The sequence below is a fragment of the Hemitrygon akajei genome, chromosome 3 (genome assembly GCF_048418815.1).
Source record: "Hemitrygon akajei chromosome 3, sHemAka1.3, whole genome shotgun sequence".
NCBI classification, from domain to species: domain Eukaryota; kingdom Metazoa; phylum Chordata; class Chondrichthyes; order Myliobatiformes; family Dasyatidae; genus Hemitrygon; species Hemitrygon akajei.
The window spans coordinates 95,667,163-95,681,971 of NC_133126.1; the positions used below are offsets into that span (position 1 = coordinate 95,667,163).

At 46.4% G+C, this 14,809-nt stretch overlaps 1 protein-coding gene across 1 annotated transcript in view; it reads right to left on the bottom strand.

Annotated features, from left to right (window-relative positions):
• Positions 1-14,809, bottom strand: part of sptbn5 (spectrin, beta, non-erythrocytic 5) — a 282,529-nt gene that overhangs the window by 135,318 nt on the left and 132,402 nt on the right. Inside the window, exons 39-50 of the mRNA XM_073040383.1 lie at positions 14,638-14,790; positions 13,917-14,108; positions 13,062-13,151; positions 11,851-11,969; positions 10,233-10,347; positions 8,510-8,623; positions 7,220-7,341; positions 5,730-5,892; positions 3,717-3,905; positions 2,883-2,960; positions 1,603-1,775; positions 649-739 (exon numbers count right to left, since the gene is read on the bottom strand). Coding sequence (XP_072896484.1) covers positions 649-739; positions 1,603-1,775; positions 2,883-2,960; positions 3,717-3,905; positions 5,730-5,892; positions 7,220-7,341; positions 8,510-8,623; positions 10,233-10,347; positions 11,851-11,969; positions 13,062-13,151; positions 13,917-14,108; positions 14,638-14,790 — 1,599 coding nt within the window. The remainder of the gene's footprint in view (positions 1-648; positions 740-1,602; positions 1,776-2,882; positions 2,961-3,716; positions 3,906-5,729; positions 5,893-7,219; positions 7,342-8,509; positions 8,624-10,232; positions 10,348-11,850; positions 11,970-13,061; positions 13,152-13,916; positions 14,109-14,637; positions 14,791-14,809) is intronic.

The following is a 14,809-nucleotide window of genomic DNA, read 5'->3' on the forward strand; positions in this document are numbered from 1 at the left end:
TTCTCTCTGACTTCACTCATTTTGAACTTCACTGGCCTCATCGTCATTGAGATAAAGCACGGAACAGCCCCTCCTAATCCCTCGGGCTCTTCGAGCTGCACCGCCCGGTAACCCCCAATCTAACCCTGGCCTAATCACAAGACAATTTACAATGACCGATTAACCTGCCAAACGCTACTGTGGGACTGTGGGAGGAAACCAGAGCACCCAGAGGAAACCCACGTAGTCACGGACAGAACGTACAAACTCCTTACAGACAACGGTGAGAATTGAACCCAGGTTGCTGGCACTGTGAAGTGTTGTGCTAACCACTACACCTACTATGCCACCCCAACTACGTTCCCACAACTTATCAACTCACTTTCAAGGACTCTTTCTCTCATGTTCTCGATACTTGTTGCTTATTTATTTATTTATTTATTATTAATTTTTTTTTGTATTTGCACAGTTTGTGTCTTTTGTACACTGGTTGAACGCTCAAATTGGTGCGATCTTTCATTGATTCTATTATGGTTATTGGATTAATTGAGTATGCCCACAAGAAAATGAATCTCTGCCTATGGTGACATACTGTATATATACTTTGATAATAAATGTACTTTGAACTTTGAACTCGTGGTACTTTGGTGATGTAAAGATGCTCTTTACCTCATAGGAGCTTCTTAGAAAAATCTGCAGCTGTCTGGACTGGTCTAGGAGCTTCCTACGATGCTCACAGTTTTCCAGTAACTTTTGTTTTCTGGGAGACAAAAGCAATAAAAATAAAAACCCATGAATGCATTGCAATAGGCAACAACCAGACACAGAACTATTGCTTTAAAGCTTGAGAGAGGGAAAGGCAGAGGCCAGAGAGGTTGCTGAACATACTCTGAGCACATTTCAACTCAGACGATAGTGTTCTTGACTACCGGTAAGAACAGTGCAAGAAAGGAAAACAAGAGCACAGGTCTTATAATATTTACTGTTTTTACCTTGTTCTGATGTAGTATCAATCAGGGTAAAGACTCTGGCAAAGCATCACCTTATATTTCACCTGGGAAGCCTCCAATATGATGGCATGAATATCGATTTCTCCTTCTGGTAAAAGAATTTATCTCCCCCATTCCCTTCTTCTTTTATTCCCCACTCTGGCCTTTACCTCTTCTCACCTGCCTATGATCTCTCCCTGAGGCCCCTCCTCCTTCCATTTCTCCTATGGTCCACTCTCCTCTCCTATCAGATTCCTTCTCCAGCCCTTTACCTTTCCTACCCACCTGGTTTCATCTATCACCTTCTAACTATCCTCTTTCCCCTCCCTCCACCTTTCTATTGAGGCATCTTGCCCTTTCCTTTCCAGTTCTGATGAAGGGTCTCGGCCTGGAACGTTGACTGTTTATTCATTTCCATAGACGCTGCCTGGCCTGCTGAGTTCCTCCAGCATTTCGTGTGCGTTGCTAAAGATGCTGGTTGACCTTTTACCCTGCCAAGTGGTGGGGACTGAACTGAGATGGGCTAACACAGCGCATGCTCTACAGCCACCGGGGGTGACACATGCAGCACGACTGTCCGTAATGCCACCTAGCTAAGCAGCTCAGGAGCCATGAACGTAGTTGTGCATCGTACCTCTGTAGGATTGCCTGGCATTTGGAGATGATCTGAGCAGAATCCGAGTGCTTGTTCTGTTTCAGCTGCAGAGCGAACCTCTCCATCGTGTTTACCTTCTCCAGCTGGGCCTCCACAGCTTTCTCAAACTGCTCGTGCTTTTGCTGCAAGTTCTCCACCCTGGGCAGGGAATCCTGGAGCAGCACAACAAGGACAAAACGGAAGAAACTCAGCAACCTGGCTTCAGGTCCTTCCTCCAGAAGCTGTATGTGGAGACTTGCTTCACTCAGATAGTAAATGACATACTGGAGAAATATACTAGTAATTCCATTTAAGGAGGTAGGCTGCCTTGTGATGGGGCCCTTGTGTAAACTTGTGACCCTCTATGACACACTACAAGTTACATCTTGCCTCCCAGATTGACTCTTTTTCACAGATGCTGCATGTGTGTGCGTGTGTGTGTGCGTGTGTGCGTGAGTGCGTGCGTGTGTGTGCGAGTGCGTGCGTGTGTGTGCGTGTGTGTGTGCGTGTGTGCATGTGTGTGTGCGTGAGTGCGTGCGTGTGTGTGCGTGTGTGTGTGCGTTAGTTTGTGCGTGTGTGCGTGCGAGTGTGCGTGAGTGCGTGCGTGTGAGTGCGTGTGTGTGTATGCGCGTGTGTGTGTGTGCGTGTGTGTGTGCATGCGTGTGTGTGTGCGTGAGTGTGCGTGAGTGCGTGCGTGTGAGTGTGTGTGTGCGCGTGTGTGCGTGTGCATGTGTGCATGTGTGTGTGCGTGCGTGTGCGTGAGTGCGTGCGTGTGTGCGTGCATGTGTGCGTGAGTGCGTGCATGTGTGTGCGTGTGTGTGCGTGAGTTCATGCGTGTGTGCGTGCGAGTGTGTGTGCGTGTGTGTGCGTGTGTGTGTGTGTGTGTGTGTGTGTGTGTTGCAGAGAGCAAATCATGCCTGTTCTTGGTTTCCTGTTAGCCAAGCAATCGTCTATCCACACTAACGTGTAACCTGCTGCACTATGAGTCAGCTCACCAGTTGCAGAATGGATTGCTCTTGGGCCACAAGACAGGAAACAGAGAGTGAGAGTAAGGGCTAATGGCACTCATGCTGGGATCATTGCTATTCAGAATTTACGTGAATGATTTGGACTTTGGAATTAAAACATTTCTGAACCTCTGGATGTCTCCTTCCCCAGGTGCTGCCTGACCTGCTGAGTGTTTCCTAATTTCCATCTCAGTTCACCAGCAACTGCAGCTTTTCTTTTGCTTTTTGATTAATTCCCATCACCTGTTCAATAACACAAGGCTGAAAACTTACCCCATAGTCTTCGTTGGCCAGGAACGCCTCCTTGCTGCTCAGCCAGGTCTCACTCTGTTCCACATAGCCATAGAATACCTGCAAAGATGCAAGTCTCATCACTGCAGGAGAACTTAGCTCGCGGTTATGTCTCATCATTCACTATCCACTCTAAGTTACATGGTTTGTTACTGTATATTGCGTAGCTTTTGACTCCGAGCAGGAATAAAGGACCCATTAAAGGGTGCAGCATTGGTTATGTTTGTCAAATAATTCATCCTTGATCCTGCAACTTAGCCATGCACACAATGTGGACGAGGAATAAAGAACTGAATGTGAAGCTGGGCCCAGGCAGGCAGCAGCTCACATTGCCCCAGAAACAGCCAATTTATGATTGCTGCTCACATAGTGTGAAAGGACTTCACACCTTGTATAACTGCAAATACACGTGATGCATGCATGACCTCAGCCCAAAGTAGTCAGAAGACTTCTGGAAGTTCACTTCAAGCCATCAGAGACAGAAAATTGTTATTTACAAAATTCTTAGCATCTAATCTACCTCGTCTCCCCATTCCCCCTACACCATGTCAGCAAATACCACCGATCAAGATTACAAGTTATCATGGATTCCAGAGCTTTACTTGTCATATGCGCGGTGTTAGATTCTCCCTGTCTCCGAGGTAGCTGTCATGGAAATATTACCTGGTCCAGTTGCATAGATCAGGGTCTTTAACCTTTGTATAAAGTGCAGAATGTTTCTCTTTAATCTGCAAGAAGTTTTTCAGCCGTAAATGCATCCCTGAATACACCAGACAAGATGAACGCAGCCGGTATGCTGCACTGGCTTGCCAGTACCTGTAAATCAAACGCCTCTGCCAGCTTGTTGCTACGGTCGTGCCAGGCCCCATCTAGAGTTGTCCAGGTCTCTTCCACCTTGGAAAGGGACTGTTTGATGTCCAGTGATGCGTAGTGTCCTGCAGCTACTAGCTCAGCAGCAACGTTCCTCACAGCATCAAAACGCTCTCCTCTAGCCTGGATCTCAGTCTAAGAGATAGAAACAAAGATGGTCACATTCACAAATGCACACAAGAACACACAAAGACACACGACCGCACATGAACACACACAAATGTACACCAATGTTTCTTAATGGTTATCTCCACCAGCAACACCACTATTAGTAATACAGATGGGAAGTTGGAATGTGGGAATCTTCCGGCTGTTGTAGACTAGACATTTTAATTATCCAATAATTCTACACTTTCACCGCTATTCCAGACATTTCCAGTTCTTCTTCATAGATCACCTCCATTACATTTGACAACATTCTTGTCCTTTTCTGTAGGAACTGGGCTACAATACAGTACAAGCAATGTGCACTGTAGCATTGAGCCACAGAACAACCTGTGCAGCCTGTATCAGATCAGTGCTGGCTCCATTGTTATTTGTCATCTATATCAATGATCTGGATGATAATGTGGTAAACTGGATCAGCAAATTTGCTGATGATACAAAGATTGGAGGTGTAGTGGACAGTGAGGAAGGTTTTCAAAGCTTGCAGAGGGATTTGGACCAGCTGGAAAAATGGGCTGAAAAATGGCAGATGGAGTTTAATACAGACAAGTGTGAGGTATTGCACTTTGGAAGGACAAACCAAGGTAGAACATACAAGGTAAATGGTAGGGCACTGAGGCTAGTGGAGAAAAAAACCAGAGGACATGGGTGAAGGGGGAAAAGTTTAAAGGGAACATTGGGGGGGGCTTCACGCAGAGAGTGGTGGGAGTATGGAATGAGCTGCCAGATGCAGTGGTAAATGTGGGCTCACTTTTGACATTTAAGAAAAACTTGGACAGGTACATGGATGAGAGGTGTATGGAGGGATATGGGCCAGGTGCACATCAGTGGGACTAGGCAGAAAAATGGTTTGGCACAGCCAAAAAGGGCCGAAAGGCCTGTTTCTGTGCTGTAATGTTCTATGGTTCTATGCAGATTCTCTCTTGAACTCCCAGAACCCTCCTTCCCTACGCCACCCATTGTAGCCACGTGTGCCAATACGCTGTTGGCTTTAGTCCCTCTCCCGGCAGCTTTGAGCTGAAGCAATGTTCCTGTCAGTCTCAGTGTTATTCCGTCTCTTTCTGCACCAGCTTTTCTCCTTCATCGTTGAATGAAACAAACCCAAAAATGCAGGACATGTTTCTTCCTGTCTCAGCACCCACAGTACCTCACTCAGTTGTGTTTGACGGGAGGCAAAGCACATTTTAAGCTGCATTGAAATCTGATAACTCACAGAGTGTCACTGTTAAAGGAACTAACTCCGGGCAAACCGGGACATTCCTGAGGGGTAGTCCCAGGATGCTGTCAGATCCCCAACAAACACCATCATTACCACATCATTTAGTCACCTCATTACAGGAAGAATGTGGAGACTTTGGAGAGGCTGCAGAAAAGGTTTGGCAGGACGTTGCCTGGATTGGAGGACGTGTGCTGTAAAGAAAGTTTGGACAACTTGTTTTATTTTCTGGAATGTTGGAGGCTGAGGAGATTTATAGAAGTATGAGAGGCATGGACGGGGTAGATCAGAGAACCAGAGTCTCTTTCCTGGAGTGGCTATGTCAAAGATGAGTGCAAAGCTTTAAGGTGAGATGGGGGGGGGGGCATGAAACAGGTTTTCTTTTGCACAGAGAGTGGTAGGTGCTGCCTTCGGTGGTGATAGAAGCAGACGTGTAGACAAGGACATACACAGGCAGAGAATGGAGGAACACAGGCCACGTATAGGCAGATAGATGTAGTTCAGTTCCGTTTTTGAGCTGTGTTGTTTGGTTATGGTGCAATGAGGTAGTGTGACCAGCTTCCTGGCTGTGTCCTTGCCTTTCTCTCTTGGTGCTCCTCTATCATGATCTCGGCTTCCTGTTTACTCTTTGGCAGTCTACCTTCTCCCATCAGAGACTTCACCAACTGTGCCCAGTCCAGCAGCTCTCGAAGCGTTCTGTTGAACTTCTGAAGCTGGTAGGAAGCTTCTAGTTTCTCCTTTCTGGAAAAGAAAGAAATCAGAAGAAGCTTAACGGTGTGGAGGAAAATAACAAGAGGACGTGAACAAGCGGCAGATTAAATTGAACACAGTGGTACAACTTCCCTACCAGAGGAGGTGTAAGGTGCTGCTTCCCTTTGCCAGCCTGCAGGTCACCCTTGGGCAAGGCATAGCCCCTGCTTAGCAGCCCCTCCCCCCAAAATAAAATCAGGTCACGAGAACCCATGGGAGCAGCTGGTGCATGTCGCAAGTCTTGGTGATATGACCACTGACGCCAGGCAGACAACCTCTGACGAGAAATTATAACGGCTGGGGTCACCCGTCTTGTAAAGACACTGCCCAGAAGAAGGCAACAGCAAACCACTTCTGTAGAAAAATTTACCAAGAACAATTGTGATCTTGGAAAGACCACGATCAGCCATGTCATACGACGCAGCACATAATGAATGAACAAAGTGATACAATTTCGAATAAAGAATAGGCAGAAACAGTATCATGGAATGCCAGAAACACTGAGCAGATCAGGCAGTGTCTACAGAAAGTAGAGCTTTGAACATTTCAGATTGGCAATCATTCATCAGAATTGAGAAAAAGAGAGATGAAAATGTGTTTTCAGCAGAAGAGAAATTGGGAGCTTTGACTATTTCTCTTTCAACAGATGCTGTCATGTTCCCCTAACACTTTCTGCTTTTGTTTCAGATTTTCAGCATCTGCAGATCTTTTACCATGTTCACTTACATGAAGGGTGCGCAGGAAGAGAGACCTGAGTACAGATGTGGAAAGTGACGGAGCATTTTGTGAACACGTGGCACACAGTAATAGTGAGGAAGCTACACTGGCTCAGACACAGTTCAAATACACCAGCTGGGGACAGAATGGAAAGGGCATAGGGAGGGACAGAAAAGAAATTGACCAGTATGGTTCCAGAAATGAAATTGTTTGGCTGATGATGGTAGACAGGAGAAAGAGGAGGTTTGGTAAAAGTAGAGAAAATCATGTCTAGGGAGACAGAAGCATCTCCCGATACTGCAATCAGGAACAACACACAACCTGCTGGAAGAAATCAGCAGGTCGAAAAGCATCGTGCAAGGAAAGTAATTGTCGCCATTTTGAAACACCTGTATAAGGACTGAGAGTGAATAGATGTGATTGGCCATCATAGCGAGGAGAGGAAAGGAACAAGCTGATTGGTGGACTGAGGAGGGGTGTAGCACGATGTGGCTAATATGTTTCCGATATTGTTTTCAAAAATAATATGCCAGTTTTCAGCGTGAAAAGACAGAAAACGATTGCTCTTTCTGCGTATCCGTATTTCGGGGTGGGAACTCACCGCTGCTTGGCTTTCTCCTTCAGCTGAAACCAGCTGTCCTGCATCTCGGCATTCTTCAGGCTGAGCTTATCTGATAACGGAAAATGGCACTCGCACAGATGCCTAGCATCAGCTTCCAGTGCCTAGTTCAGATACACAAACAAGCAAGTTAATGGCTGTACAATTCTAGTTGCATCTCAGCTCCAGGGGAAGTGGGGAATGCAGACACAGGATTATCGTCCTCAGCACGATACAGCACGAGGTAGCGCACAGGGCATGGGCCCAGCGTTGTACCCTCTGCGGGTAACGCAACAAGAGTCAGTGTACACTGATTGCAATCCCACCCTTGCACAGTACGAGGTTATTTCATACTTGGCCCTGTGCTGCCTAAGCTGTTCCCACACCAGTTATACAGGCAGTATTGATTAAAGAGGGAAGGGTAGAGCGAGATGAAAGGAATTCCTTTCCCAGACTTGACCTTACTAATTGACAACAAAATGCTAGATCTTGTGGGCAGGAGTCTGAGGAGAGTTCTGCTGACCCTCAGTTAATGATAATTGTTCACACTTGATCTCAAGACCATGGTTGGAATCCAGTGTCAAAGCAGGAAATGAGAAACTGCAATATTGGCAGGGAATCGTACTGGCAGCACACACTAAACTGAGCCTTCATTGCAAATATTTGTATCGTCACTGACTGAGGCTTTTTACCAAAAACATAATCAGGCCACGGTTCACTGGTAACTCTCCTGGCCAGAGGTTTGTGGTTTCAGGTCCCATTAGGGAATAAATCTACGCAAATAGATTTACGGGCCGAGAGAGTAGGTACTGTAATTTGCTGGTACTTTCTTTTGAGTAAGACATTAAATTGAGACTGTCTGCTCTCTCAGGTTAAGGGACACTATGACACATTAAGGTCCGGCCAATGTCTAACACCTCATACTATTGACCTTGTAATTACCATACTGCTAGCTGTGGGATCCTGTCGTACAAAAGTCTCTACTGTAGACCACATCCCTGCATTTCAATAGAAAGCAATTAGATAAGGAGTGGTTTGGAATACACAGATGTGTTCTTCATTTGTAAAAGGTTAATATTCAAGTCTGCTGTGGTGATCCCCTCTGCTAACATGCACTTTCAAGTCAAACTTGCAGAATAATCAGATGGACACTTTGTTGGTCACTGTGGAACCACTTCTCAGATATGGGGGGAAAAGGAGTATTGGGTAAAAACAATAGGGGGCATCTTTCTTTGGAACCAGGGCCCAAAGGCCAACTTCACTCTTATCTTTGACTCAGCTTGCCGTATTTACCTCTGTCTTGTCACGGATAACTTTGATTTCCAATTCAGTTTCTTTATGTCTCCTTATCAGCTTTTCCACACTTTCCACATCCCGGCCATAGTCAAATCCTTGCATCATCAAACTCTGTCAAAAGAAATGGACAATTTCAGTTGGCTTTGCTCAGAGCTGTTGTGATATTTGCATATGGGGGCCCATGAAATCAGGATTACACTTAAACCAGAGTATGTTGACACAGATTTATTTTGAGATTTAGGAATGGCGTGGTATGCCAGTGAGTTGTCGCTGCCTGTCAGGAGATTGTACGTTCTCCCCGTGACCGTGTGGATTTCCTCCGGGTGCTCTGGTTTCCTCCCACATTCCAAGGATGTACGGGTTGGTAGGTTAATTGGTCACACGGGTGTGATTGGGTGGCAGGAGCTCACAGGCTGGGAGGACTGGCTTATCTCTACAGACAAATCTATTACTGCACACTGACAGGCCCTACAGGTCCACCGAGCCAGCGTCACCCGTGTGATCAAACTAATCCGTACATCTTGGGAATGCGGCAGGAAACCCTCCCGGTCACGGGGAGAACAATCAGCGGTGGGAATTAAACCCCAGTTGCTGGTGCTGTACATTAAGCTCCACACTACTGTGCCACCCTAAAATAACAAGCCAGAGGACATTCTCCTGTAACAGAGGAAAGGAAAACCACTTCTCCCACTTTCCTTGCTCTGGTGGAACAGTAAGCCCTTGCTGCATAGCATTGGGGAGGACCTCATGTGGTGTAGAACTCAGGAACTAGCACCATCCTTCTCAATGGATGAGGGGCATCTTCTACCTTCTTTGCATGTGGTCCGTGTCCCACGTGCAAGATAATTTTTGGTCTTTACACACGTAATGAAATGCCCTCCACGTGCACGGATGAGTTTGCTTTAAACAACTCTTAAGAAGCTTACTTACACCGGCTGGTGGCATCAGCGCTGGACTTTGGGGCGAGAGGTCCCGAGTTCGAATCCGGCCGGCTCCCTTGCACGCTCTCCATCCGTGTCTGGGTTGAGTGTCGAGCTAACAACTCAACCTCGTTAAAAAAAAACCAGGAGAGGGATGGGCTCCGCCAGGTTTCAGACACCCAAGACACGATGAGCAATCACCAAAAAGATCGGCGCAAAAAGCTTGTCATGACAGCACCCCGACGACTCCACCAGGAGTTAAGGGCACACACGCACACAAGAAGCTTACTGCCATACAGGATATAAGAGCCTGTTTGATAGGCACCCCACTCACTCACTCCACTACTGACACGCAGTAGCAGTTTTTACCAGCTCCAGGAAACATTGCAACAACTCAGCAAGTTGTTCAACAGCACCTTCCACAGCCATGACCTCTACCAGCCTGAAGGAAAGTGGTAGCAAAGACATGGGAAATTGCCCTTGAAGCCATACACCTCTCTGACCTGGAGATATATTAATCCATTGAGTAAAGTACTTCATTGGGTCAAAACCCCGGAGGTGCCTCCCCAACAGCGGTGTGGACATACCCACACCTCAAGGACTGAAGCAATTCAAGAAGGCAGCTCACAGCCATTTTTTCAAGAGCAACTTGAGATGGGCAATTAAAAGCTGCCTCAGGCTGCAAAGCTCCCCTTCCTTGAATGAATATAAAACAAATGTGGTTATAGTCTGTGGATGGGTGCTTCTCCCAGCTGAGGAGCTGATAGAGATCGGCCACGGCCCACTCACACGCTTCTCACCTTCTCATCCATTCTTTCTTTAATTTCATCCATTTCTCTGATTAGGGCATGAACCTCCAAAGCAGCAGCCAGTTGTTTCTTGTACTTATTCAAATTCCCCTGGAACTTGTTCCACCTGAAAGGAGTCAGTAGGTAAGACAAGCTGGAAACAGAGAGTGAGACAATAGATTTCTTCCCCACTTTGCCTCCATATGGGGTAGAGAACAGCAGGCATGGCTGAAAGGAGGATGGGGGACAGGGGAAGTAGAAAAGGAAGGCAGGGCAGGGACATTGTGGGTTGCAGGGAGAGAGGGGATTGTGGCAAAGAGAGGGATGAGGGAGAGGGTGAAGGAGGGAGCAATATTGAAAAAGAGGGGAATGAGTGTGGAGAGTGGGGTGGGGGACAGAGGGAGAGCCTGGTGATGAGGCATGAAGAGGTTGGGGAGATTCCACGAGAGGAGAAAATAGAATCTACGTGGAAGTCGTACTGTGAATCTGAAATTTCCCTTTCCCTTCTTGAAAGTGAACATGATTAATTACTTGGAGTTGCCTTTGCATCTCTGACACTGTGTAACAATACAAGGATGCTGGTCATCGTGCCTTTCAGCCTGCTCTACCACTCAACCAGATCGTGGCTGATGTCAGCTTTACCTCAGCCCTTTTCTTGGCTGATTTCCCAAAGGCTGTTCTGTATTCCACAGATCTGTTGACCTCAACCTTGAACATTCTTAATGACCCAACATCCAGTGTTCTCTGGGGAGGAGAATTCCAGACATCACCAGCCTTTATGAAAACCTGAGACTATGGCTCCGTTTTAGAATTTCCTACCAGTGAAAACATCCTCTCTGTATCTACCTTGATAAAGCTCTTAGTCACTACAAGATCAGGTCTAATTCTTCTAAATTGCAGACAGCTTAGACCTAAACTGCTCAATGCTCCCTCAAAATAATCCAGTTTGGAGAATCTCTGCACTGCCTGCAGTGGGTAGGTGGGGTGTATTTGAAGCCCCCTGTCCCTGCTCAGGAAGTGTGAACTATGATCATATGGTCTCTGGCTTCTGTTTGAGTACACTGGCCTGCCTCTTGCAGAGAGAAACTGCACTTCTCATAAATCACTGGGCACTAGGAGAGGTGGAATCTGCTCGGCTGATTGCCCAGTCTGCTCTCTGGAGTTCATTTGAAAACAGTTGATGGTTCCATTAAAATACTCTGATTATGGACTGTGCAGAAATCTCCTGGAATTAAGCAAGGAAAAAGAGAGCACTTGAGGCCAAGATCAGATGAGCCAATAATGCCGTTGAATGACAGGGCTAAATGCCTGTTTCTACTCTCGTTCATAGTCCAGGGTTAGACAAATCAGAGAGGGCCCAAACTCGAGCTTCTGAACCGGAATGTTTCAGCATGTGACCACGGGGGGGAGTCACAACTAGTCATCAATTGCTTTCTGGATTGCAGTTTGGAAGAGAGCCCCTGTCTAGGTCCCTTCCACTATATCCCCACCCTAATGAAGGTCAACCAAAGTTCCTATTGCAACTGCTTAACGGTTATCTCAGCATAGACGTCCTAGTGGGTGTGTTGTAAGCTTTGCTGCAGGCTCTGACAGCTTGTCTGCAAACAAAATGTGAGGGAGGCAGAGCAACCTTTCATTTAGCTGTTGTTTGCGTCGGAGGACCGTCGGGACATCATCTTTATTCTGCCTCTCCAGGTGGGTGGCCAGGCTGTTGATGGTCCGGATGTGAGCATCGTCTACTGTCACGTCCTGTGGAAGATCACAGACTTGGGTCAATAACTGAATACCAAATGATCCGTCCCCTGACATGGGTCATTTGTAAAGAAATGTCATTGATGCTGAGCTCCTGGATATTTCCTCTATTCTTATTTTTCAGAAGATAAACAAGGTATTTTGTAATACTGTTCCTCCCCCCCCCCCCCCCCCAGTTAGATGGCAACTGCTTAAATTTCCCAAAAGGAGGGACGTCAACAATACACTTCCAATGAGCTGACGCGGTCATTGACGTGATCTCATTGATCAGACTTTACTAAGCTGATTACTGCCCTCAATTGCCCAATCCCAGATACAACACTCAGTTAAACAAATCACTGGACTTGAATCTCACCGAACCCTGACTGTTCCAGTCATCACTCAGCTAACTGTTAAGAAGTAAAAAGTGACTAGAGAACACATACTATAGTTCAACTCTCTCAAGAATACATCACTCATTGGTACCTGGTTCACAACAGCTGAAAGAGAGGAACAATGTCAAGTTTGATGGGGCATCATAGTGAGAGTTAGAGATGTATTCAGCTCTAGTCCTAATCTACATTGCTGCTTGCTGGGCACAGCAGGTAGGAAAACCACTGAATATTGGCGTCCATTATCCTGCTATTGCCAAATAGACCCACGTTTCTGAATGGAATAGTTGACATAGAAAGAGACTATACTGGTTCTCAACTGAGCAATCCTCTCCTCTTGCTTTCCAGATGAAGCTCCTTGGGCTGACGCATCAAATGTCCACTTCCTTCCACAGGTGCTGCTGACCTGCGCAAATCCTCCAGTGCTTTTTGTGTGAATTCCATTCAATCCCATTTCCCAAAGCCCCACAACTCCTCCCTCACATGCCCACTGTCTTCCCTTCAATCCTTTCTTTTCACTTATCCTGCATGATCATGTACAACAGCCAGCTGACCTACCTGGTGTGGAAGGTCACAGAGAGACTGTGTGATCTCCGCGTGGGTGAAATCCAGGTCTCTGTGAGTCTGCCAGCTGGTGCACCATTGACTTGCCCTTACCAGCTGATAAGACTCAGTAAACAGAAGAGCTATGAAACGATGCACTGAATCCTGCACCTACCCCTGTTCCGTGGAACTTGTGGAGCTTTTTCTGCAACTGCGAGCAGTGTTCATAGTCTTTGCCAACATCACCCACATTGATCATCACCTCCTGTTAGCAGACAGAAAGAAACACAGTGGAATGATAAACGTAGGGAATTCAGTTCTGATGAAGTATCGTTGACTTGCAATGCATCTCTGCGTCTTCCTGCACAAATAGTGCCTGACTTAATGAATATTTCCAGCTTTCTCTGCTTTTATTATAGTAGATTAAGTTGTTGTTCAGTGAATGAAAAGCATTTTCTATCACAACTGAGTCAGAAATGGGATGGTCACAGCATGGACCGTCCCATCTAGCTGAGTGGGTAAGTGGTCCACCCAGGGTATTAATTACGCAGCCAAAGGCTCACAAGTGAATGAAAAGTCACCTGCCTTTTGCTCTTTCCCTTTTCCTCACCGCAATGTTGCATTTTAGTTACTGTCACAGGTTCTGCTACCATTCCCAAGACAAATAGTTTTCGTTTCTGACCAATTTTCTGCATATAGAGCCCAAAATACAAGCAATCAAATATAGTATTTAAAACATTTTGATGAGAACCAAGAGGCAAGTGTGTTACAATCTACTTAAATCTCCAGTAACACTGAACGTTTAATAGTGGGACATTTTGCCCAGAGCTCGGGTTAGCCAGTTACAACTATTCCAATGAAGTACAGTACTGTATATCTAACCTAGAAGCTAAGCTTATGATTCCCAGGAACTTGAGCGTGCTGTAAGGATTGTACTTCTGCAAATCCTTGTCTCCACCCAAGAGTTGCTATGGATCTGCATCAGGAAGCTGAAGGGCTAGAAGTTACTAGGAATTCCCACCACCCTTACCTTATCTCTGATCCACGCTTCAACCTGTTCGACTTTTTGCAGGAATTCCAGGAAATCCCGGTTTTCTTCCAACATTTTACCACGCATAGCCACTGCCACCTTCAGCTGCTCCCAACGCTCCAGCAGGTGCCTCATACTACGGCGGATTTCACTGGATTTGGGATGGTGTCCAGATAACAGCATCTCACCCATCTTTAAGGGCACAAAATACAAGGAGCACAGTTAGGGGAACACCCTCAAAGCAGGGTGTCAAAGACATAACACTGATAGACAGCGTAAGAAGTACCACAGATACAGGGATTCACAACTGTAATCTCAGGACTGGGAACTAGAACACACAATCTTCTGACTCAGGGACGAGGGAGTTACCCATTAGGCCATTGAAAATGGACGGGAAGGTCTCTGTGGGAAATTTACAGAGAGATTTGCAACAAGACATAGGGATTTAATTGCATCTCTGATAAACACCAAGGACAGAGAAACATTGTGGACTGTACAGGTGGAGCAGATGTAAGGAATTTCCTTACTCTATATTGGGCGGCTTATCCGTGTCAGAAACAAGGCTGATCTGCTGCAATTGGGCTGGGTACACGGCCTAGGCATGAACGAGAAGTGTTCATCAAGGTAGAAGGTGTCACATAAACAATGCCGGAGAGCAGCAGCGACTTCGCCATGCAAAGGTAACTAGATTGTCACGTGGACGATGGAAGAAAATCCTGACCTCCGTAACACTTGTAATAATGGCCTGGTGGGCCATGATTTCTGCCTCAAAGGTCTGGTGTTTCTGTAGCAGCTTCAGTTTTCCCTGTAGGTCGCTGATGTCTGTAGAGGTGTCCTTTAACTTCTGCATCCTTTCCGTGATCCAGTCGTCTTCCTAGAAAACCAAGAGCAAC